Raw genomic sequence first — 20944 nt, 5'->3', positions numbered from 1 at the left:
CATCACTGCTCGAAGGGTCCCAAAGATAGCTTCTAGCAGTGTCGGGATCACGTGAAACTACTTTCTTTCGAGCGCACGAGGTTTCGGATGTCGGCACCTGCGTGCCGCTCAAGTGCGTTTCGACTCGTGAGCTTGCACGCTGTTTAAAAATCTCTGCCACAAGGTGATAATGTGAACCATGCAAGAAACGGCAACTCTAATTTGTGTACAATCACTGAGATGATGCTAGGAGTCCAGGAGCACAAGTTTTTTTTATTTTTTAAATAGGCATTAAAAAACAATGTTCACCGGTGATCAATGCCTCGTGGCATGGCAAAGAGAGAGTTAGAAAGTTTTGCTTTCCAGTTTTTTCCAGAAAACGGGAGGGTATTTTCATCTTCCTGGCAGGTGATTTCTGTGGTTTATTGTCAGCTCGTCACGGCCAATCTGTGAGTCAGACATAATCGAGGAATGTGCGTCACGTCACTAGGCACCGACCGTGAAGAGTTCTCAAATCGGGAGGCCCATGCCAAGGCCATGGTATGTTCCCTATCTAAGAAGTGTGTCTGTTTTGTGCTAAAGCTTGCGATAATTTCATGCTGCTGGCAAAATTTCGCCCATAAAATAAGCTTAGCCACTGAATGTCTAAGCTATGCAAGAAAGCCAGCCTCTCCGAGCAGAGGGCACGGCTCTGCAAACAGCGAGTACGCACTCTTTTGCAGGTTCCACCCCCTGTCCTGAGCTTATTGCTTGACAGGAAATGTGCTGAGTGACGGGCACTGACGGCTCGTACAGGGTCAACTTCCTCTGCATTTAGGGGAAATTGATGCGGTGTAATAAGGCACAGGTTGGCAAGAACAGACAACTAGGGGAAATTACTCACTTCTCCAAAGCTAACATGAGCCAAATTCAAAACCTTTTTGCATAATGGCTTACTAGTTAAATCTTTTTACCAATGAAAATGTAATTACAATGTTCCAATACATTAAAGTAAACCAACTTGCTAATAAATGCTTGTGCATATCATTATTTGATTTGGTATTCAATGCTGAGTATTCATATTCGATTCATATCCAAAAATTTTGATACTCGCGCACCCCTACTATTTATCAATGTCAAAATTATCAAATGTTTTTTTCTTTGTTAAGCTTCGTGGAAAAGGGCACCTGTTGTCTATAGAAGTTGTCTATAGTGCATAAAAATAATTGTTCGTTTGCTTGCTTATTTATTTATTTATTTGATACTGTCAGCTGCCCTTTGGCAGCCAAGGCACAACTGGTTAGCAGTGAAACAATAACCCGCATGAGGTAGAAAACATTACACAAAGATACTAGTGGAGGGTAAAAAAATTATATCCAAGCACACAGTCAAAATCAATTTCTGCAACAAAAATGGAAACACCCGAACAAAAACAGTGTGAACAAATATCAACTGATAAAGTGGCGAGAGGTCCATCAGTAAGCAGGCAGAAAAAGTGTAGAAAGAAAAATTGTGTAGATCCCATGCACTGTTGAAATTGATGTAAGCGAAGCTTTCTGTGCTGGTTGCATTGGTTGATGATAATTTGTGGTGATATTGACGGTGAAAGTTTAATTTCTTCAACATTTATTCTAACACGAGAGTGGTGAGTGGACATTAAATGTTACCTTGCGTGCAACACAGCCGTTTGTATGCGTAGTACACAGAACACACAGGGAGAGGTGTTTGCTTGAGGCATCCTTGTGCACCATATTTCATAACCTCTGAGAGGGTTGAGCATTGTCATTGCCTTGTTTGGCACAGCGCATTGTGGCAGAAGTATTAAACTTGAATTGGAATATGGGGCTGTACGTGCCAAAACCACAATCTGATTATGAGGCACGCCATAGTGGTGGACTCCGGATAAATTTTGACTCCGCAATGTTTTTTAACGTGTCCTAAAATCTACTTGCATGTGCGTTTTCTGTTTTGCCCCCGTCGTAATGCGGCTGCTGTGGTTGTAATCAAATCCGCAAGCTCTAGCAATGCCAAAGTCACAAAGCTACCACGCCGGACACAGAAGTATTGATTTGATGGTCGACCGCTTCCGTAGTCTCGCCTGGACCCTGCGGTGCACTTTAATCAACGCGGCTCTGTTTCCGCACGCCTTGCGTAATTAGTACAGTTGACATATTTGCATGGCGTTTATTTTTCAGAAATAGCAGGAATGTACTATAGCACACCTTTAACCTAAGCTTATCCATTTTCCGTGCAACAGCTTTTGCATAGTAGTTGGGGTTCCTTGCCGTCTCATGTCGCACTCCCCCCCCCCCCCTCCCTTGTATGGGAACTGCCTCTTCTCATCCCTCCTCTTTACAGTTCTATCTGTGTCCCCTCTGGACTTATCCATTTGCAGAAAGGGATGTACTGCAGTTTCTGCAACGCTTTTGAGTGGTGTCACGGATAATTGCAGCTGTCAAGAGGCTAATGTGGTGACGCCGAAGGAGCTCCAGAGAACATTGTGCACATTTGATGCGGTGGGGTCCAAACGAGTTTATTGCGTCGCTGTTCCTCTCTGACTTGCTCCTATCATGTATACACACGCTTTGAATCAGCCCCCGATGCAGTGTGTCAGACTGCAGCAGCAGCAGTGGGAAAATCAAAGAAAGAGGCAAAGAAAGGGCAAAAAGCCCTTGACACTCCGGCTAACGCGCGTGCGTTGACAGACCGGGGTGGGTGGGAGGTGCCCTGGCTTTCACCTTCTACACAGCGTTCCTTTACTCTCAGTTCGACACGCTAACACATTTTCCCTCGTTTCCGCATCCTCCTGCCTCACACCCTCTCCCCTTTAGAAGAACCCCACCTATATATACTGTGGCGAGGAAAGCATACGTCGCCTTGAAGAAGACAAGTCCACTTGTCGAAAAGTTGGCTCGAGCATTCACCTTGTTCACGTTTTGCTCATCGTCTTGAATTTCCATCTCCCGCATTCCCCGTCTTTTCTCAAGGTTTGTTTTAGTAGTACAGTGCCTCAAGCAGTGTCTTTGTAACCATAATTTTTAGTGCTACTAATATACTATATTTTACGTGGGTTTTCCAGCTAAGTTCACATGCTATGATCACGCCAAGATACTTGAATTCATTGACGGTCTTAATTGTGCCTTTACTTACAGTGTATGTGTGCTCTAACAAATTTTTCTTTTTTGTTACTGACATCTGTGTGCACTTAGAAGTAAGGCTCATTGGAAATTTTGACAGTTAATGAATATGGTAGCCCAAGCAAAACAGCACATAACGTATGAAGGAAAGTATTTTATAACTTGCACTTGAGTATATCAAAAAGGTTCTACATGGGAAGAGCATGCAGTGAACACAATAGACAAGAAGGTAGCACTAGCACAAATACTAAAAAAATACAAATGGATAAATAAATGTAGTCCTAATCTCTGATGATTTTAAATTGTCAGTATCAGTGATACAATATTCAGACCTGTTCATTTAACAAGGCAGGATATTTTGAAGTATTGGGGAAGTGACATTTGATGATAAGAAAGTATATTTAATGAAATGAATAGTAAAAACAAATTGTATAACCAACCTTGTTTTGGTAGCATCAAGCCTTCTGGTGTTTGCTAGCACCACTTGATGCCTTCACTGAATGTGGGCCTGTGCAAATATCAATTTTTCGGTTCAAAGTTATTTCTTAAGCAAACAGTATAGTATGGAATAAATGTAAAGTGATTAGTTCAAATAGTTGTGGGATTTGCATGAAACCCACAAATTGGTAGGCACAAGTGCCAGATCTTAACATATCTAAAAAAAGCATTGTTTACTTGCCAAAAAAGAAACATGTTCATTTCTGAAGCCAGTTTGTTTTCAAAGTGCCGCTAAGATATCTTCATGCAAATATGCAAATTTGACATTTCTTCAGCACTCCAGCAGACAACTCCAGCAGCACCGAAAATTCGTTTACAGGCTTTTGCTCACTGTTGTGCTTCAGTCTACTTAAAATTTTGTCATGGTTGAGGCCGCGAGAGTATTTTGCACTTGCCCATCATCGCGATGCTGTAAAGCGCAACCATGACTGCACAACAGCGGAGGTTTATGCTGTGTTGCACAAATTCAGCTTGAGCCTTCCGCCGACACGCAAGCTTAGCCTGTTCTGTTTAGTAAGTGCACATACGAACTTGGTAGGCATGCTTGCTGCTTTTGTGGACCCGTGTGCATGATCTTGGGCCCAATCACCAATGGGTGACAAACTTCTCAGAAGAGTTTACCTTCCACACCCGCGCTTGCCTTGGCTGTTAGGCCTAACCTGTGCTGTTTGCCGGCCACCAGTTACTGTTTAGTGCCTTGTGGAAAATTAAATAAAAATTACCAGTAAAATCAGGGTGTACATTATATGCGAATTTCAAATTAAGGTGTGGCAGCACAGCATGCATTCGAGAAGCCACCTTTAGAGCAAAGTTATTCGCCATAAGTGCTGCCGAAGAGGTGGGAAACAGGGCGACTGGCTGAAAATAAGATGTGGACGATTTGTGCTTCCGTGAATAGAGACTGTTACTATAAAGATTCGGGCGGTGTGTGCAGGTATTTCTGCAGTTTATACGCACAAATTTCTTTCTTCATTCTTCTTCTTTGGGGGTGGGGGTGTTGTAATTGTGGGTGCCGCTTATACTGTAAAACTTCTTTAATTCGACCCTTGTTAATTCAGAAAATCAGATAATTCGTACTCGTCCCATGGTACCAGCATCCGTGTGCATAACTTAATGCAATCAAATTCTCGTTAATTCTGATATGTTTGGCCACCCATTGGTTAATTTGGACAACTCTCGGAGCTCTGCGAGAGCGGAGTGCTGCAAGTGTGCAATACAAAAGAGCAAAAATGTTGCTAGCGTCCAACCAAAATGAAGCGGCGCAGTCCGCATCGCCAAAATAATCACTGGAAATTGTACGTGAATGACAGAAATGCCAGAACACATCATCCCTATTTGTGCCTTTAAAGTCTTTTCTTGTGTTTACCGTTTTGCATAACACCGCGTTGGCTGCATTCCTTCATAGCTGCGTAGTCGTCATCCGTGATCACGTCGAGAGCCACCGTGGTTTTATCTGCAGCGATTGTGGAAAAGAGTAGTTTCATTTTTACTCACGGCAAAACTCTTGAGGATGAAGAGCATCAGCTATGTCACAATAGAGAGACGATCTGTTTGTGACGAGCTCATTGGCAAAAAAATCATTGGAATGTGTGCGTGGTAATGAAAAGCATGTCTCAGAAGAAGACATGAGCCGCAGTCATGCTGTAAAGGATGTCGTGAGGCCTTTTTTGCTGTGAGTGCTAACCAGTCAAGAGATGTTGAGAATAGCAGCTTCTCACTGCTTTTGTACAAAACAGAAACAGGATTCTTGATTAATTTAGTAAATAAGCAAGCTTTGATGTAGTAAGCATTTCTCTTGATGTCCTCGATAATTTGACATCCATTTAATTTGGACAATGTTTTTGGTCCCGTATAGTTAGAATGAACAAGGGTTTACAGTACGTGAAAAGATACGTATACTTATTGGTTCGTTTCGGATACTTTGAAAATTTCGAGTACTGAAATTCGAGCTGAAGCGAATATCGAATAGCATAATATTCAATTGAATGTCAAAAAATATTGAATGTTCGCACTAGCCTAACTGAGTGCCTCTTGTTATTGTTCTTGTGCAGGCCTCTTCCTGGTGACAGCAGTGCTGCTGGTGTCATGCACATACGTCTGCCACATCTACGAATTCCGCAATCAGCCCATTTGGCAGAGAAGCCTGCGCAGATATGTTGCGTGAGCACTGTTCTTTCTGTGTTATTTTTATTCCCACTTTATTTTTGTCGAACAACTGATGTGGGCTCTGGGAAAGTTTACTCCAAAGCATAAAATGGGAAGGCAACATACTTGGCAGCTGTGACCATATTTTCATTGCACAGTTGGTGGCCAATTTTTCAGGCACCTGATTTTTAAAGCCTAACCAGTTATTCAGACTTCCATGTGGTGCCACAACCGACTCCATAGAACATATGTGTAACGTTGAATGAAATTTCAAACGCAGCATGGTGTCAGACAAATTTTCGGGCTGATCTGTACACATGACACCGCAAACAAAGTTAGTGCCATTTAGACTGTGTTCTGCTCCCTCACTTTGATCATTAAGTCAACGCTTCAGGTTTCTGAGGGCTGTACAGCCACATTGAATAGTGTTTAATCAACTTGGCAGTATTTGGCCATAGACTTTTGATGAAGCAGTGTTGGTTAAGCCTAGCTAGGAAATATGGCTCTTAGTAAGCTGTCGCTGCCGCGAGATGCTCGCTTGATATGTGACAGTCAAACTTCAATATAATGAAGTTGTACTTGCAAGCAAAAAACTTTGCTAAATTGCAAATTTCATTGCATAGAAGTTTTATAGATTCAGTAGTAAAAATAATTTCAGAGGTTCCCAGAACATTTCTGGTGGATATTATTTTGTCAGTAAGAACTTACAGTTAAACCTTGATATAACAATGTTGCTAAAATCTGCAACTTGCATTGTTATATCGGACATTTATTATATTGAATTAAGACATCTTATGCGAATAAGCACAGTCGCCGCAATATTTTCAGAATTATTGGGCAATCGCAAAAAGCAAGTTAGAACGAGAAAAAAGTTCATTTTGTCCAATTTGAGAGTCGGCGATGAAAATTGTGGTTTCATGCCGTGCCGACAATATCTTCACATGGGTGGTAGGATGCGAAGCCAGCCACACATTCGCGTTCACTCTGCCCCTGTGGCTCACTGTGTGACTCGCAGTAACAGTGCAGGCTGTGGGCAGCGAATGTTTCGTCTACCTCTTGCTTCAAAGCATCTACGAAACTCAAGATTACGCAACCTCCAGTACTAAACGTGCGGGAGGACAGCGCACATGACGCCATGCCATCTCGGTACGCTCTCTCTTTGCACATGTGCCAGATTATCCCTAAAATAGGGGACGCAGGCTGTGTATATGCTTAGTCGCACTGACAGTCATGCACAGCCATGGCTGCACTTAAAAAGGAGACGCATGCAAACCTGTCACCCACCTCTCCCCCTAACTCATGCAAGATGGTGCTCGTCAAACCACCATCCTCCTCGGCTGACCATCATATTGTCACGGCTCACTGGAGACAAGAAAAGGAGAGCGGTATTTATTCGAGAGAGTTAGGGCAAGCGCTCAGGCCAGGCTTCTTCTTCTCTAGCGCCTCGCTTGCACAGACAAGGTCGTCGTCTTTTTCGTCAACGTGGTCGGGCGCTGATGGCGTCGCGGCATTTGCCCTCCTCCAGAAAGAGCATCGTCCCGATGCTCGGCGGATAGCATCTGGTGTCCAGCAAACCAGAGCGTGTCCATGTCACTCACAAAAATACGGTTTCATGCGTACCACGTGCACAGTCTCAGGCAGGTCCTGACGGCGCCTCGAGCAGGATGGGCTGTCAGGAACGACTTCATAGTTGACGTCGCTAAGGCGTCGTAAAACCTTGTACGGTCCGAAGTATCGTCGCAGAAGTTTCTCCGCGAGGCCTCGGCGGCGTACTGGAGCCCAAACCCACACTCTTTGCCCGGGTTGGTAGACGACGCATCGATGGTGTTCATTGTAACGTCGGGCATCACGGTCTTGCTGGCTAGCTATGCGAACGCGCGCGAGCTGTCTTGCTTCTTCAGCGCGCTCTGTAAAATCTGCGGCGTCAGTCTCGGAATCGCTGAAGTCATGAGGAAGCATAGCATCCAGCATTGTAGTCACTTCTCGACCGTGGAGGAGACTGAATGGCGTCATTCTTGTTGTTTCTTGCCGAGCCGTATTATAAGCAAACGTTACGTAGGGTAATATTTGGTCCCAGTTCTTGTGTTCCACATCGACATACATGCACAGCATGTCTGCGAGAGTCTTGTTGAGGCGCTCCGTAAGTCCATTGCTTTGCGGGTGATAGACTGTCGTCCTTCTGTGTGCCGTGCCACTGAGGGTGAGTACAGTTCGCAAAAGTTCAGCCGTGAACGCGGTTCCCCTGTCGGTTACGATGACCGCTGGAGCACCGTGCCTCAGGACGACGTTTTCGATGAAGAACTGTGCTGCCTCGGCTGCTGTGCTGCTAGGAAGTGCCTTGGTTTCAGCATATCGCGTAAGGTAATCTGTCGCGACTATGATCCATTTATTTCCGGCAGCAGATATTGGGAATGGGCCCAAAAGGTCCATCCCAATTTGTGCAAACGGTGTTGCAGGCACTGGAACGGGATGTAATAGTCCGGCAGGTTTCGTAGGTGGCACTTTTCGCCGCTGACAGTCAAGGCACGTTCGAACGTAGTGCTTCACCTGTGCTGCGAGCCGTGGCCAGTAATACTTCTTTTTGATCCGTGCTAATGTTCTTGTGTAGCCTAAGTGACCTGAGGTAGCTTCGTCGTGACAGGCCTGCAAAATTTCATTGCGGAGTGTTTTAGGAACGACGAGTAGATATTTCTTCCCTGTTGAAGAGAAGTTCCTCCTAAAAAGAACACTGTTGCGTAGGCAGAATGATGACAGGTGCCTCGAGAACAATCTGGGCTTGTTTGTGGTGCGGCCTTCTAAGAAATCAATTAGTGACGCGAGCTCCTGGTCCTCTTGCTGTTGTTGAGAGATGGTGGCCGCATCAACAACTCCCAAAAAGCCAGTGGATTCGTCATCATCTCCGCCGGACGACTCGATCGGCGATCTGGAAAGGCAATCAGCGTCTAAGTGCTGCCTTCCCGATTTATAGACCACCGTCATGTCGTACTCTTGAAGCCGTAGGCTCCAGCGTGCCAAACGTGCAGATGGATCTTTCATGTTGGTCAACCAACAGAGAGAATGGTGGTCACTTATAACTTGAAATGGGCGGCCGTATATGTACGGACGGAACTTGGTAACTGCCCATACTACAGCCAAGCATTCCTTCTCTGTGGTAGAGTAGTTCGACTCGGCACGTGACAATGTTCTACTCGCGTAAGCGATGACTCGCTCAGCGCCGTCTTGCCGTTGAAGAAGGACGGCGCCTAAACCTACGTTGCTGGCATCGGTGTGGATCATTGTCGGCGCATCCACGTCAAAGTGGGCAAGAACAGGCGGAGTTTGTAGACGGTGCCGCAACTCGTTAAATGCCGCCTCCTGCTCCTCGCCCCACACAAACGTGACATCATCTCTGGTTAAGCAGGTAAGCGGTGAGGCGATGCGTGCAAAACCCGCAATAAATCGCCGGTAATATGCGCATAGGCCCAGGAAGCGTCTGACTGCCTTTTTGTCTGTAGGCCTTGAAAACTTTGCGACGGCTGCGATTTTCTCAGGATCAGGTCTGACACCTGTGTGACTTACTACGTGGCCCAAAAACTGTAGTTCTTCATATCCAAAGTGGCACTTTTCAGGTTTTAAGGTAAGCCCAGCGGACCGTATGGCTTGAAGAACCGACCGTAGCCGTCTGAGATGTTCATCAAATGTGGCAGAATAAACAATGACATCATCTAGGTAGACTAAGCAAGTCTTCCACTTAAGGTCTGAGAGTACAGTATCCATTAGTCTTTGGAACGTGGCTGGCGCGGAACACAAACCAAAAGGGAGAACTTTGAATTCATAGAGCCCATCAGGCGTTACAAATGCAGTCTTTTCGCGATCCCGCTCATCGACCTCTATTTGCCAGTATCCACTTTTTAAGTCCATCGATGAGAAGTACCGTGCATGCCGTAGCCTGTCGAGGGAATCGTCGATGCGTGGTAAGGGATACACATCTTTTTTTGTAATCCGATTGAGCTTGCGATAATCGATACAAAACCGCAGGCTACCATCCTTCTTCTTAACGAGTACCACGGGCGATGCCCAAGGGCTTTTTGACGGCTGGATGACATCATCTTCTAGCATTTGCTTGACTTGCCGCTGTATTGCTTCACACTCTTTCTCAGCCACGCGATACGGATGCTGTCGGATGGGTATTGCTGTTTCCTCCGTAATGATGCGGTGTTTCGTCAGTGGTGTTTGACGCACTCGGGACGTTGTAGAGAAGCAGTCCTTAAAATCAGCAAGCAGTTCCCTGAGACTTTGTTTCTCTTGCGGCGCTAAACCTGAGTCAACGTCGACGACGGGTGCATGTGGCATCGTATCGGTGGTCGATTCTTCTTTTACAGCAAAGCAGTGTTGAACGTGGTCAATTTCATCAAAGTATGCCACAGCGGTGCCTTTACTGATGTGACGGCGTTCATTGGTAAAATTTGTCAGAAGTATCTCTGTGCGACCACCGATTAGGCTGACAATACCGCGAGCGATGGCAACACCTTGGTGGAACAGAAGTGCAGTTAGTTGTTCGGCTACGCCGTCCTTGTCAAACTGTTCTCCGCAACTGACGGAGACAAGACTGCATGATAGTGGTGGTATGCAGACGTCGTCGTCGGCGACACGTAACGATGTACGTTGGCGCTCTTCGTCGTGGCTCGTCTCTGTACTACAGTCGAACCCGGCTACATCGAACTCGGAAAAAAATGCCTATCAGTTCGATATAGAGCATAATTCGTTATAGGCCTGCTAAATAACTGGATGTAATAAAAGCACATACCATATATAAAATCACTTTATTGATGAAACTAACTTAGTTTCGCATGAAATAGTCCTGCATTTTCTTCTGCTTGGGCAATTTCGCTGCCTAGCTTGTCATTGGAGTCTGAGCAGTCTGACATTGTGAAAAGGAGTCTAAGCAGCTGAGGCCACAACCTTCTGCATTTGCGCAGGAGCACCGGACTAGTGTGAGCATACCAATCACTTCGGAGGATGTGAGCAACGGACCATCGTTGTTTTCCTAATTGTGCCCACTTTCATTTGTGCTCGGTACGATGTCGGCAATGTTTTTTGGCTCTCCCGTGGTCGCGACACCATCATTTGCACTCAAAAATTCGTCCACCACTGATTCGTCAACAGCTTCCGGAAATTCTCACAGCTCGCTCCAAACTTCGTCAACCCCAGCAACAACTTCGTCGCATTTATCAGAATTTACAATCATCACCGAGCATGCGGAAGCCGGCACGGCTGAAGCAATTTCGGATGAAGCACTCTACACGGCCGTGCGTACGCGTTGGGTGCCACGAGCGCCGGATCGCGAGTTTGGCCGCTTTAGCCCTAATCTCCCCCCTATTCTTCAAGATCGCGCTGGGAGTGCTCCTCGGAATCTTGCACGCTGCGGGAACATCTGACCTTTCACCGCATCCGACCCAATTTATGATTTAGAGCTTCACAACGAAAGGCGAATTCTGCCGCTTCATCACGGCAACACTGCGGGAGAAGGCCCACAAGGTGCACACAAAATGAACCAGAAAAGCAGCAAGACGACTCGGACTTTCACCATCTTGCACAGGGCACAAGAGCCTCTGATTGGCTGTCTGAGCAAGTGCTGCGGGCAGGCCAGGATCATTTTTTTGCAGAGGGGGTGTCGAAGGCTCGTCCGATGTAGCGAGGTCACAGTAGGGAGAGTGGTTGGATGGAGCCGCGCCGCCGGGTTTCCCCACCACCGCGAGGGAAAGACAACTTCTGGGGGCACTTTTCTGCCGCTTGACGTTCGATATATCGGGAGTCGCTGCTATTTTTTGTTCAATGTAAGCGTAATTTTTTCTATACATACTTATTGTAACTATATCGTGTCCACAAATTGTTCGATATATAGAATAATTCGATGTAAACGGGTTCGATATAGTCGGGTTCAAGTGTAGTTGACAAGGTTATCTCGCCATCCCGTATGTTAACGACGGCACCGTACTCCCTCAAGAAGTCCATTCCAAGGATGAGTGATCTGCAGCACTCTTTTAAGATCATAAAAGTGGCGACAAAAGCTGTATTTCCTATCTGGAGTCGTGCAGTACATTTTCCTGTAGGTGTCATTATCTGGCCCCCGGCAGTTCGAATATAAGGGCCCGTCCATTGCATTTTGACTTTCTTAAGCCGGTCTGCCAACTGCTCACTCATTATCGAAAAGTCTGCGCCAGTATCAACTAAAGCTGTCACGTCGTGCCCATCAATCGTTAAAAGTAGGTCGGAACTCACAAATTCGTCGGCGTTCCGATTCTCCGGGCTGCTCTGCTCGTTTCTCTGTAATGTTGGGGGACTTTCGGCGGTTCGACGACTTGCAACCTTCCCCCCGGAGGTCGCCGATTTCAGTTTCCCCGCCGTGGGCTTGGAGAGCGGCCTCTTACCACGTCGGCGAAACTGCGACGGTTCGGCGAAGAATAACGCAACGGAGACGGCGAGCGCGACCGGAGATTAGCTGAGCTGCCTTGTTCCCGAGTGGTACTGTCGTCGAAGCGTCGATGTCTCTCAGGAAACTGTCGTGGGGTGGCAGGTGGCATTTCCTGGATGCCACCTTGGCGATGAGGGCAAAAACGATAGGGTAAATGTGCCCTGGTTCGCCACATTGAAAACACAATGGTCGGCGATCAGCAGTGCGCCATACGTCGGTCCTGCGAAGCTGGGGTCGCCTGAAATGCTCCCTCTGTATCCAGGCAGCAATAGGTGGCCGCTGGTGGTACTGCTGTACTGGCCCGGTAGAAAGAGGGCGTCGAACAGCGTCCGCGTAGCTGTATGCGCGCGGCTCTAAGCGTGGCTCGGGACACGGTTGAGGGAGTGGCTCAGGTGATGCAAATGCTTGCCGGATTTCTTGGCGGACAACTTCAGCGACCGAAGCAACAGTGAACTCCTTCGGTGTCGCAGTTTGCTTCGCAATCTCCTCGCGCACAATGTCTCTTATTAGTTCACGTAGCGAGGTCTCGTCTGTCGCTGTCAATACTGCGGCTCCTGCAGGCGCATCGTTAGTCAGGCGTTCGTATTGCCGGCAACGCTGCTGCAGCGCCCGCTCGATTGCTGTGGCTTCCTTAATGAACTCGTCTACAGTTGTAGGCGGGTTACGCACGAGACCAGCGAATAGCCGTTCTTTGACGCCGCGCATGAGATGGCTCAGCTTCTTGGAATCAGGCATGTTGGGATCCGCGCGGCGAAACAAACGAGACATGTCCTCGGCAAACATCGAAACACTTTCGTTTGGCTTCTGAATGCGCAACTCGAGAAGGCGTTGTGCATTATCTCGGCGATCAGTGCTTCCGAAGGTGTCAAGTAGCCGATGGCAAAATTCGTCCCACGTTGTCAAATGTGCCTCGCGGTTTTGGAACCACGTCCTTGCGCTACCTTCAAGAGCGAAGTACACATTGGAAAGCTTCTGGTCCGGACGCCACTGATTGACCTTAGCTACGCGTTCGTACTGGTCCAGCCAGTCTTCGGCGTCTTCATACGTGTCACCGTGGAAGCTAGTGGGGACTAGATTGTTTTGAACAGTCACCTGTGTTGGACTTGCAAGCGCCATTTCCTGAGTCGGTGAGGTCGCTGACAACGTGCCTTGGAAGAGGCCGAATTCCGGGCACAGACCTTGCAGGCGGCGGCTTGCGCGGTGCACAGGTGTCTCGACGCGTGGATGATGTCTTGAAGGGCTGGATGCAGGGCTACTCGCAGGAGTCGTCCCTATCATTAGGTGATGATGCGATACCCAGCACGTCCACCAGTGTCACGGCTCACTGGAGACAAGAAAAGGAGAGCGGTATTTATTCGAGAGAGTTAGGGCAAGCGCTCAGGCCAGGCTTCTTCTTCTCTAGCGCCTCGCTTGCACAGACAAGGTCGTCGTCTTTTTCGTCAACGTGGTCGGGCGCTGATGGCGTCGCGGCAATATTCTTTCACTCACACCCAAAGCATACAGCACGTGGAGTATGATAGGATCTTATCGCACTTGGACTTTATACAGAACGCTGCTGCACTTTGGTTTGGTTGCACGGCGTGTGATTTGAGAGGTGCGTTCGCAAGCAGCTTCAATTCAAACCATTGGACCTTCTGCTTCCAGGGAAGTGTCCATATATTGTCTCGGTATTCTTTCGTGGTGGTAGTTAAATTTATTTATATTGGAACCGTGTATAAACACACTTCATTATATTGATGTTCTAGCTACATGGCATGGCGTTCTATGGACAAGAAGTTATAAAAAGTTAAGTGCCTTGTTATATTGAGAATTTCGTTATATTAATGTCCCTTACATCGATGTTGATCTTTATAAACAAACTATTGCAAGCAGTTCACGCCATAATTGTGCAATTAAGATGGGATGTGGATTGTCTATACACTTTCTGTGCTTTATGGCCAACTATGATGAAAATTCACATTCTTTGATTAGTTCTTCATGCTGATTTTAAATACGCAATAATTTTTCTTGCAGTCACTAAATTGATAAAACTGCCACTCTATTTTTTCTTGAGACAGTAGGAAAAAGACTCAGCGGAAATTGGACGGGTTGTGATATTAATCATGGGTCATTATCTCTATATCTGCTAGCTATGTGGGCTAGACATTCATATTTCAGACAGTGCCTCCGAGATATGCTAAGCTAGGAGCGCATCATAAGCATGCCGGTTTTGGAGGCCACAACCACAGCTGTCTCACAGTTACGGCCGCCACACTCAACAGAGCTGTCGATGACGTTCAGGGACTCTGTAATCATTGCCAAAGAAGGTGCCCCAGTGGGCTCATTACGTCTCTGCCATCGCCTGCAGGCACGCTGTTGGCACTGTTGTTGACTTCGTCTACCACATTAGCATACAATGTATGCACGTCTGCTTCTACATTCAAGTACACCCCCCCCTCCCCCCCCCCCATTTACACGATTGTAAGTCGACCTATTTTTTTAAATTTGAAAACCTGAAGTGGGGGTTCGACTTATAATCAAAACCAAAACATGGCACCGCCAAAAAAGCGAGACCAACGGGATATCAGGGGAGCTACAACGCAGTTACAATTTTATGTTTGCTCTATGGCCCTACCTGTACTTTTCGCTATCTTGCGTGTTTGTTCGCTTTTCGGAAGGGGTTTTTCAACATTTTTGAGAGTTTTACAGTGCACACAACACTCATGGGGGGGGGGGGATAGTTGATGAAAGTGCCGCTGTTCCATTCGCGGTGGCACCTCAGAACGGCGGCGCTTGCGGGGAGTATCGATAGTTCATGGAAGAGTAGACATTACTCACGTGTTTCTCTTTCCCTGTAGCTCTTAGTTTGACGTGTTCGACTTGACTGCTGGCTACGTGTTACTTCCATGCTTCCTTAGTCGTCATGAGTGCTCCAATCCCACTAGACATTCAGCACTCGTTCACAGCAGCGTTCAAGAGGGCTGCCATCCTTTACGTCGAAGAAACAAATCACTGCGCAGCGGGCCGCAATTTCGATCTTTCTAAACGGGTGGTGTGAGAGTGGCGACTGCAGTGAAGCAAAATTTTCACCTGTGACAGCAAGTGAAGAATTTCCCACGGGCTGAAGTCTGGATGCTTTCGGGAGCTGTAGTCCAAGCTTGGGGCATGCGTCGCTGAAATGCGTGATCGGTCCTTGCCAGTGAAGTGAAACATGGTCATGAAACAAGCCCGGATCTCCACCGTGAGTACAACGAGTGGCTGGCGGCAGAAGACCATGAACTTACGCCAACCGGACCTGCCAAACGAGCCTCCCTGATGGCTGCATGTGGTTGGGTGCATTTTGCGTGGGCTGCTGTTCCACAAGGTGTGGTGCGGTCGTTTGCCAAATGTGGAATTTTGCTAGATGACACACTGTGGGACCATAGCAGCGATGACAATAGCAGCACTAGTGAGCACGATGGCACAAGTGAAGATGAGTAGTCCAGTGACCATGCCAGCTACTGATAAATTTTCGTTATTGAGTGCGCCCTCGGGCATGCTCTTCTTTCTATTTTTCCCCTGTCGCACGCAATATGGGGGGGGGGGGGGTGTCGACTTACAATCATGTAAATACGGTAGCCTAGTCACCCTATTTTGTCCCTCCCATCGCCGTCTTCATACAGTAGCAGAAACATGCAAGTGGCCGAGATTTTTCATGCGGATGGGAATCATGCACACACAGCACACCATCACACAGCACAGCACACAGCAATCAGTATATCAAAGACCATTCCACAGTGTGAGCAACTTGCAAGGTTTGTGAGCAAGAAATAAGTCAACTTCTGTGTGTTCGGCATGGCATTAAGTAAGCAAATCGGTTAGTTTCTCATTTCACCATCTCTGGAAGCTTTTCAAGACATGCGGATATTTCATTTGAGCTTCAGATAAGCATACTTTATATTTTGAATTCTCGATATAGCAAACTATTTTGCGATCCTCTTTGAGTTTGATAAATCTGGGATATACTGTAGTTGTTGAAATTGAGGGTTTTATGAAAGCTCATCTGATTAGCAATGAACAGGACATGAGGCGTGTTGTATGTTAGCACAATGATGTCGCATGTTACCATGTTATTTACCTTATTTCACTCTTGTATTATTTCGCACATACTTGCACTGGCCTATCCTCTAATGTCTAATTTTTTTTAATTTAGTTATTTACTTACAGCAGTGTAAGTAAGACTGTAAGTAAACAATTAAACCATGCCTTTGCTGAAACCAGGGTGAAGATGCACATATAACAGCGGTCACTGTAAGCTCTACAGGCACACTTCAGGGTCAGCAACAGCCTACAATAAATGTGAATCCTGGTGCTTTTATGATGGGCAGGCAGCAGAGAAATGTAAAATGAAAGATAGCCACAGCACTGTCTCCCACATAAAGTTTATTTTCGAACATCCACACACATATATGTTCATGGGATGTGAAAGTAAAAACAAGAACAGTAAGTGATACACTAAAAGCTCGTTAATTCGAATTCATCAGAGATGCTAAAAAAATTCAAATTATACAAAATTCACACTAATGAAAGTCGGAGAAAAAAAATCACTCGGTTAAGGCGCGTATATAGTCCGACATGGTGTGAGCACATGTGCACACACGCTACATCGCACTGGTGCAGCCAACATAACCGGATGCGGCCAACATGGTCTGACGGGCTTGATGTAGAGATGGCTCTTGCTCCATCCGCACGTTCGTCGCGCTGGCTGATGCGGAGGAAAAAAAATGTCACAGTTTCGCTCGAAAAGCGAAGCATCGATTACGATAGCAAATTAGTAGATAGCTATTTGAAGTAATGATAGTAGTTTTATTGGCCGCATAAACTTGTACACATTCGCTTACTAACTAAATTAACAAGGACGGTGTTGTGCACACACAGGTAAGCATGAACACATCTCGCTTGATGACTGTGGAAACTCGCTGAAAAACGCTGGAGTGAGGAAATGCAGCAGTAGCAGCAAGCGAATTGACCTTACAGCTCTTGCTTCAACTCGAATGAAATGTAGAAAGCACATTGCATACGAAGCTACTGGCACTGCTTGCACTCTGCAAACATCGCAGATCACTTTGAAGATGAGGCCTACGCGGGCGTGCACTTTGGCCACGTCGCAGATCGGTTTCAAGATACGCTTCCCGCATAGCCGCGCCATAAGCAGCCGCCGCTGGAGAACGTCTGCCCTCCCTCGCTCGCCTCGCCCCGTGCCTCGAGCGCTACAGGTGAGGGCGTGCTCTGTCCCGCCTCCCTCGCTCACGCACATGAGATTGAGGCGCTTCCGCTGGCTCACCCTCGCACACTTTCACTCGTACACGAAAAATGCGGCGCCGCGTGGCGACGGTGTTATCATGCTTGCTGCTAATGAAGAGAGCAAAGCTGCGCGGCCCACGTGGCGACGCTAGCGTCGCCAACGTGCTCTCGCGCACTAGCACTCTCCCCATCCACGATGATGCGGAGTTCGAATTATCGTTGGCGGTGCCAATTTCAGTGTGAATTAGCAGGATGTGTTACATATTGCTTTCAATACATTGTTGGATGGACTGCGACGGCTACTTCGAGTTATCTGAAATTTCGAATTAACGAGTTGTGAATTAACAAGCTTTTACTATATGATCTGTGCAGTCATTTTTCTTTACTCTCGCAGCACACTCGCCTGTTGCCAAGTTGGGTGGGTCTATAAATAACTGCGCATATTTCAACCATTTGACCACTGGTGCCTGTAGTAGTTTCCGTTACAATCCTCAGTCTTTCTTTGCAGCAGTGGTGAAATTTTGCTACATTGAAATCCGCGATGAACACACTTCTTTATATTGAGGCTGAAAATAGATGGCGTTTTATGGATGTCAAGTTATACAAAGTGTAGCAATGAAGTTTGTGACATCAGGGCCTGTATCACCAGTATGCCCTCTACATTGTGAAATAAGTGGCAGCTCCTTGCTGTACTAATACTGTGCGCATGGTCAGGTTGCCCGACCACATTATCTCCTTTGGGATTTGATACATGCTGGGAAGGGAGGGGCCAAAGGTGTTGTCTGTCATGTGCAGCTGTCGAGCCAATGTGGAGACGGCACAGAGCCCTGTGCCAGAGCTTCCTGTGCGTGCGTGCGAGCCAGATGCTCGTCCCAGCCTGGCCATGCTGCAACTCCACCTGGTGGCCTTCCTGGGTGCCTGCCTGGCCCTAGCATCTTGGGTGCTCACCTCAGCCACAGCCACCGCCTGGAGCCACTTCTGGCGCAGGTGGGCTGTTTCTCCTATGAGCACGGCAGTGCAGCCTTCTACAAATGACCCATGTTTTCATGCTGGCAACTTTAAAGGAAGACTTTGTGTGTGCCATTGCTTTTTATTTTTGCTCAGATTTGGCATGTTGCTCAGATTTGGCATTGCACAAGATTACACTGCAGTCAGGGTGCCACTTTGAAGTTGTGCATAGCAAGTGCCACAACCAAATAAATGCCTCAGTTCGAGGACTCTTCCTGATGATCACGACGACATCCCTTTTAAGTCAGGGTGGCAACTAAAGTTCATTTAGCCCGCTTGAGCTGCTTACATGTTATGATATTGTAATCTGTCTCGGCTTTTTCTCATAAAGCTACTCACACCTGGGACAATGCTGTCCCCATATCTTCCCTGCTTTTTTCCCTCCATTTGTCTCTTGCTTAATCAATTACACGTTTTACCAGTTGATGCTCCCATCCTCTTTGAGCCCCAGTGCTCCTGAAAATTGGATGCTCCCTACAGTTCTCAATGGGTGAATATCTTGGCATTCCATTGCATTGTGCTAAGTCGTCTCTTGAATTTTTCTTCAGCATACATGTGCCTAACCCTGTTCTGAAAATTTGTAAAAATTTGCTCCTCTTTGCGTTTGCGCCATTACTGCTTTCTCAATTCCTCAATCTAAGGAGCTTTTGATGAAGCTTTAAGATTAAGAAAATTGAAAACTAGAAGATTTTCACAATAGTCACGTTTTTGTTTGCTTAGTTGAATCTAAGATTCACAACGGATCATTTTGCAGCAAAAGTTATGTTCCTGTGTTGTTGCTTTCAAATGTTATAGGGAAGGTTATAACACCCCTCCTCCTGATGTCTGTGAAACCGAACCTGGAATTACCAGTTTTATGTACAACATAAAGGTATCCAATTTATGCAACATCCTTTTAATTTCTTGACGTTCATATTAAGTTTGGATGAGTAATGAGAAGCTAAAACCATTTGCAGCATGTTTGTGTCTAACATAGGTAGGGCTGTGCGAATATCAACATTTTTAAATGTGAATTGAATACGAATGCTTAGCTCCGAATATCAAATATTGAATTATGATATGCATATGCATTTATATTAATTAGCAAGTTCAGTTACTTTAACATGCTGGAATGCTGCAATTACATTGTCAACTTGATTAATGCAGTGAATTGGACGTTTTGGTACATATTTAACAAGGCAGCACCACAAAGAAGACGTATGAACACTTTTCTGTACCTTAAAGGGATTTGACACACTACGCGTTCTGCACATCCAACAAAAAGCTGTGTGTGCCTTAGTTTGGTACATTGGCCAAACTGGGAGATGTGTTAAGGATAGGTTAAGGGAGCACGAAACAACGTAAAAAATCTACGTAAAGGAAAAGATTTGTAGGTTTTTCTGGCAAGTAATTGTCTGACTTGCAAGGACTGTTCAGCCGACCTTGCAAACACTTAAGAGTAAGATGCTTGTCACATGGGAAATCACAGAGTCTGAAGGAATTTCTAGACTCTAGGAGGGATGTGTCAGCATGGCCTCAATCATGCTTTCAGGCGAAGGGCTGGCATATTTGCACATGCACAGATGACAACCCCTGGACCGGACGGCATGTATTTATTCGTGAATCATTCACAATAAAAGTTGTTAGAAGTTCAACTCTCGTCCTTGTCGTCTTGTCTCCGTCCGTGTCTTCTTCTTGTGCTGCCGCCTTTTCAAATATTGTCAACAGTAAAAAATTAGACTAGTTAGCCGTTCTGCTAGAACATTGTGTACAGTAAAGCTTCATTCATAAGTTTTAGAAAAAAGCATCAGAAAAAAACATACCAACTGGGAGAACGTATGATCTGAATTCACAAAAAAAATGTGGCAGACTCAATCGTAACTGACACATATGTAATGCGAAGCTTTGCATGAATCGTTACAGCACAAGGCACCGACTCACACTAATCTGGTGGGGTTCTAGCAGCCGGAACATGCGTTGTCGTTAATAGCGATTCGGCAAGCGTATGTTTGCGCTTCTTGAATTTGGCATGGGTCAGCAGTTTCTCCGGGCAGGCCATTTTGGCGGGAAGTTTTGACGTGCCCACTCGGCAAGGATTTTTGTGGCATGAAACGCCAATGCGTGTGGAGCTGGTGGGAACCAAATGGCCCAGGAAGTGCTGTGTTCTTTTCCTGTTATGTGTTTTAATACTAGCAGCAGGAAACAGAAGGAAAATTGAACTGGTGGGCAACGCCGCATTACAATGCCAGGAGGGCGAAACATGACGCTTACTTCACGCCACCTGCAGCAGGGAACAGTGACGCATTTGGGTTATTCGCTATTAAAAGTGAGAAGTATGCTTCCAGCAACACTAAGCCACACTCACTTTGAAACAGACAGGTGAAGATGCTTACCGCAATAGGGTTGACGAATGCGACTTGTGACAACCTCCTGGGGTGCTATCTGGGACATGGTCAAATTCCACCATATTCTCAGATTAGGTAATGGCGGCATTTTGAGCCAC

General features: G+C 46.4%; 1 protein-coding gene across 1 annotated transcript in view; it reads left to right on the top strand.

Annotated features, from left to right (window-relative positions):
• smo (smoothened, frizzled class receptor) overlaps window positions 1-20944 on the top strand; it is a 129191-nt gene that overhangs the window by 60111 nt on the left and 48136 nt on the right. The window contains exons 8-9 of the mRNA XM_065432057.2: window positions 5645-5753; window positions 18250-18441. Coding sequence (XP_065288129.1) covers window positions 5645-5753; window positions 18250-18441 — 301 coding nt within the window. The remainder of the gene's footprint in view (window positions 1-5644; window positions 5754-18249; window positions 18442-20944) is intronic.

Source organism: Dermacentor albipictus, chromosome 3, assembly GCF_038994185.2.
Source record: "Dermacentor albipictus isolate Rhodes 1998 colony chromosome 3, USDA_Dalb.pri_finalv2, whole genome shotgun sequence".
NCBI lineage: Eukaryota > Metazoa > Arthropoda > Arachnida > Ixodida > Ixodidae > Dermacentor > Dermacentor albipictus.
The sequence above is the reverse complement of the archived record's forward strand: the minus strand, read 5'-3'. Positions and strand labels throughout refer to the sequence as shown.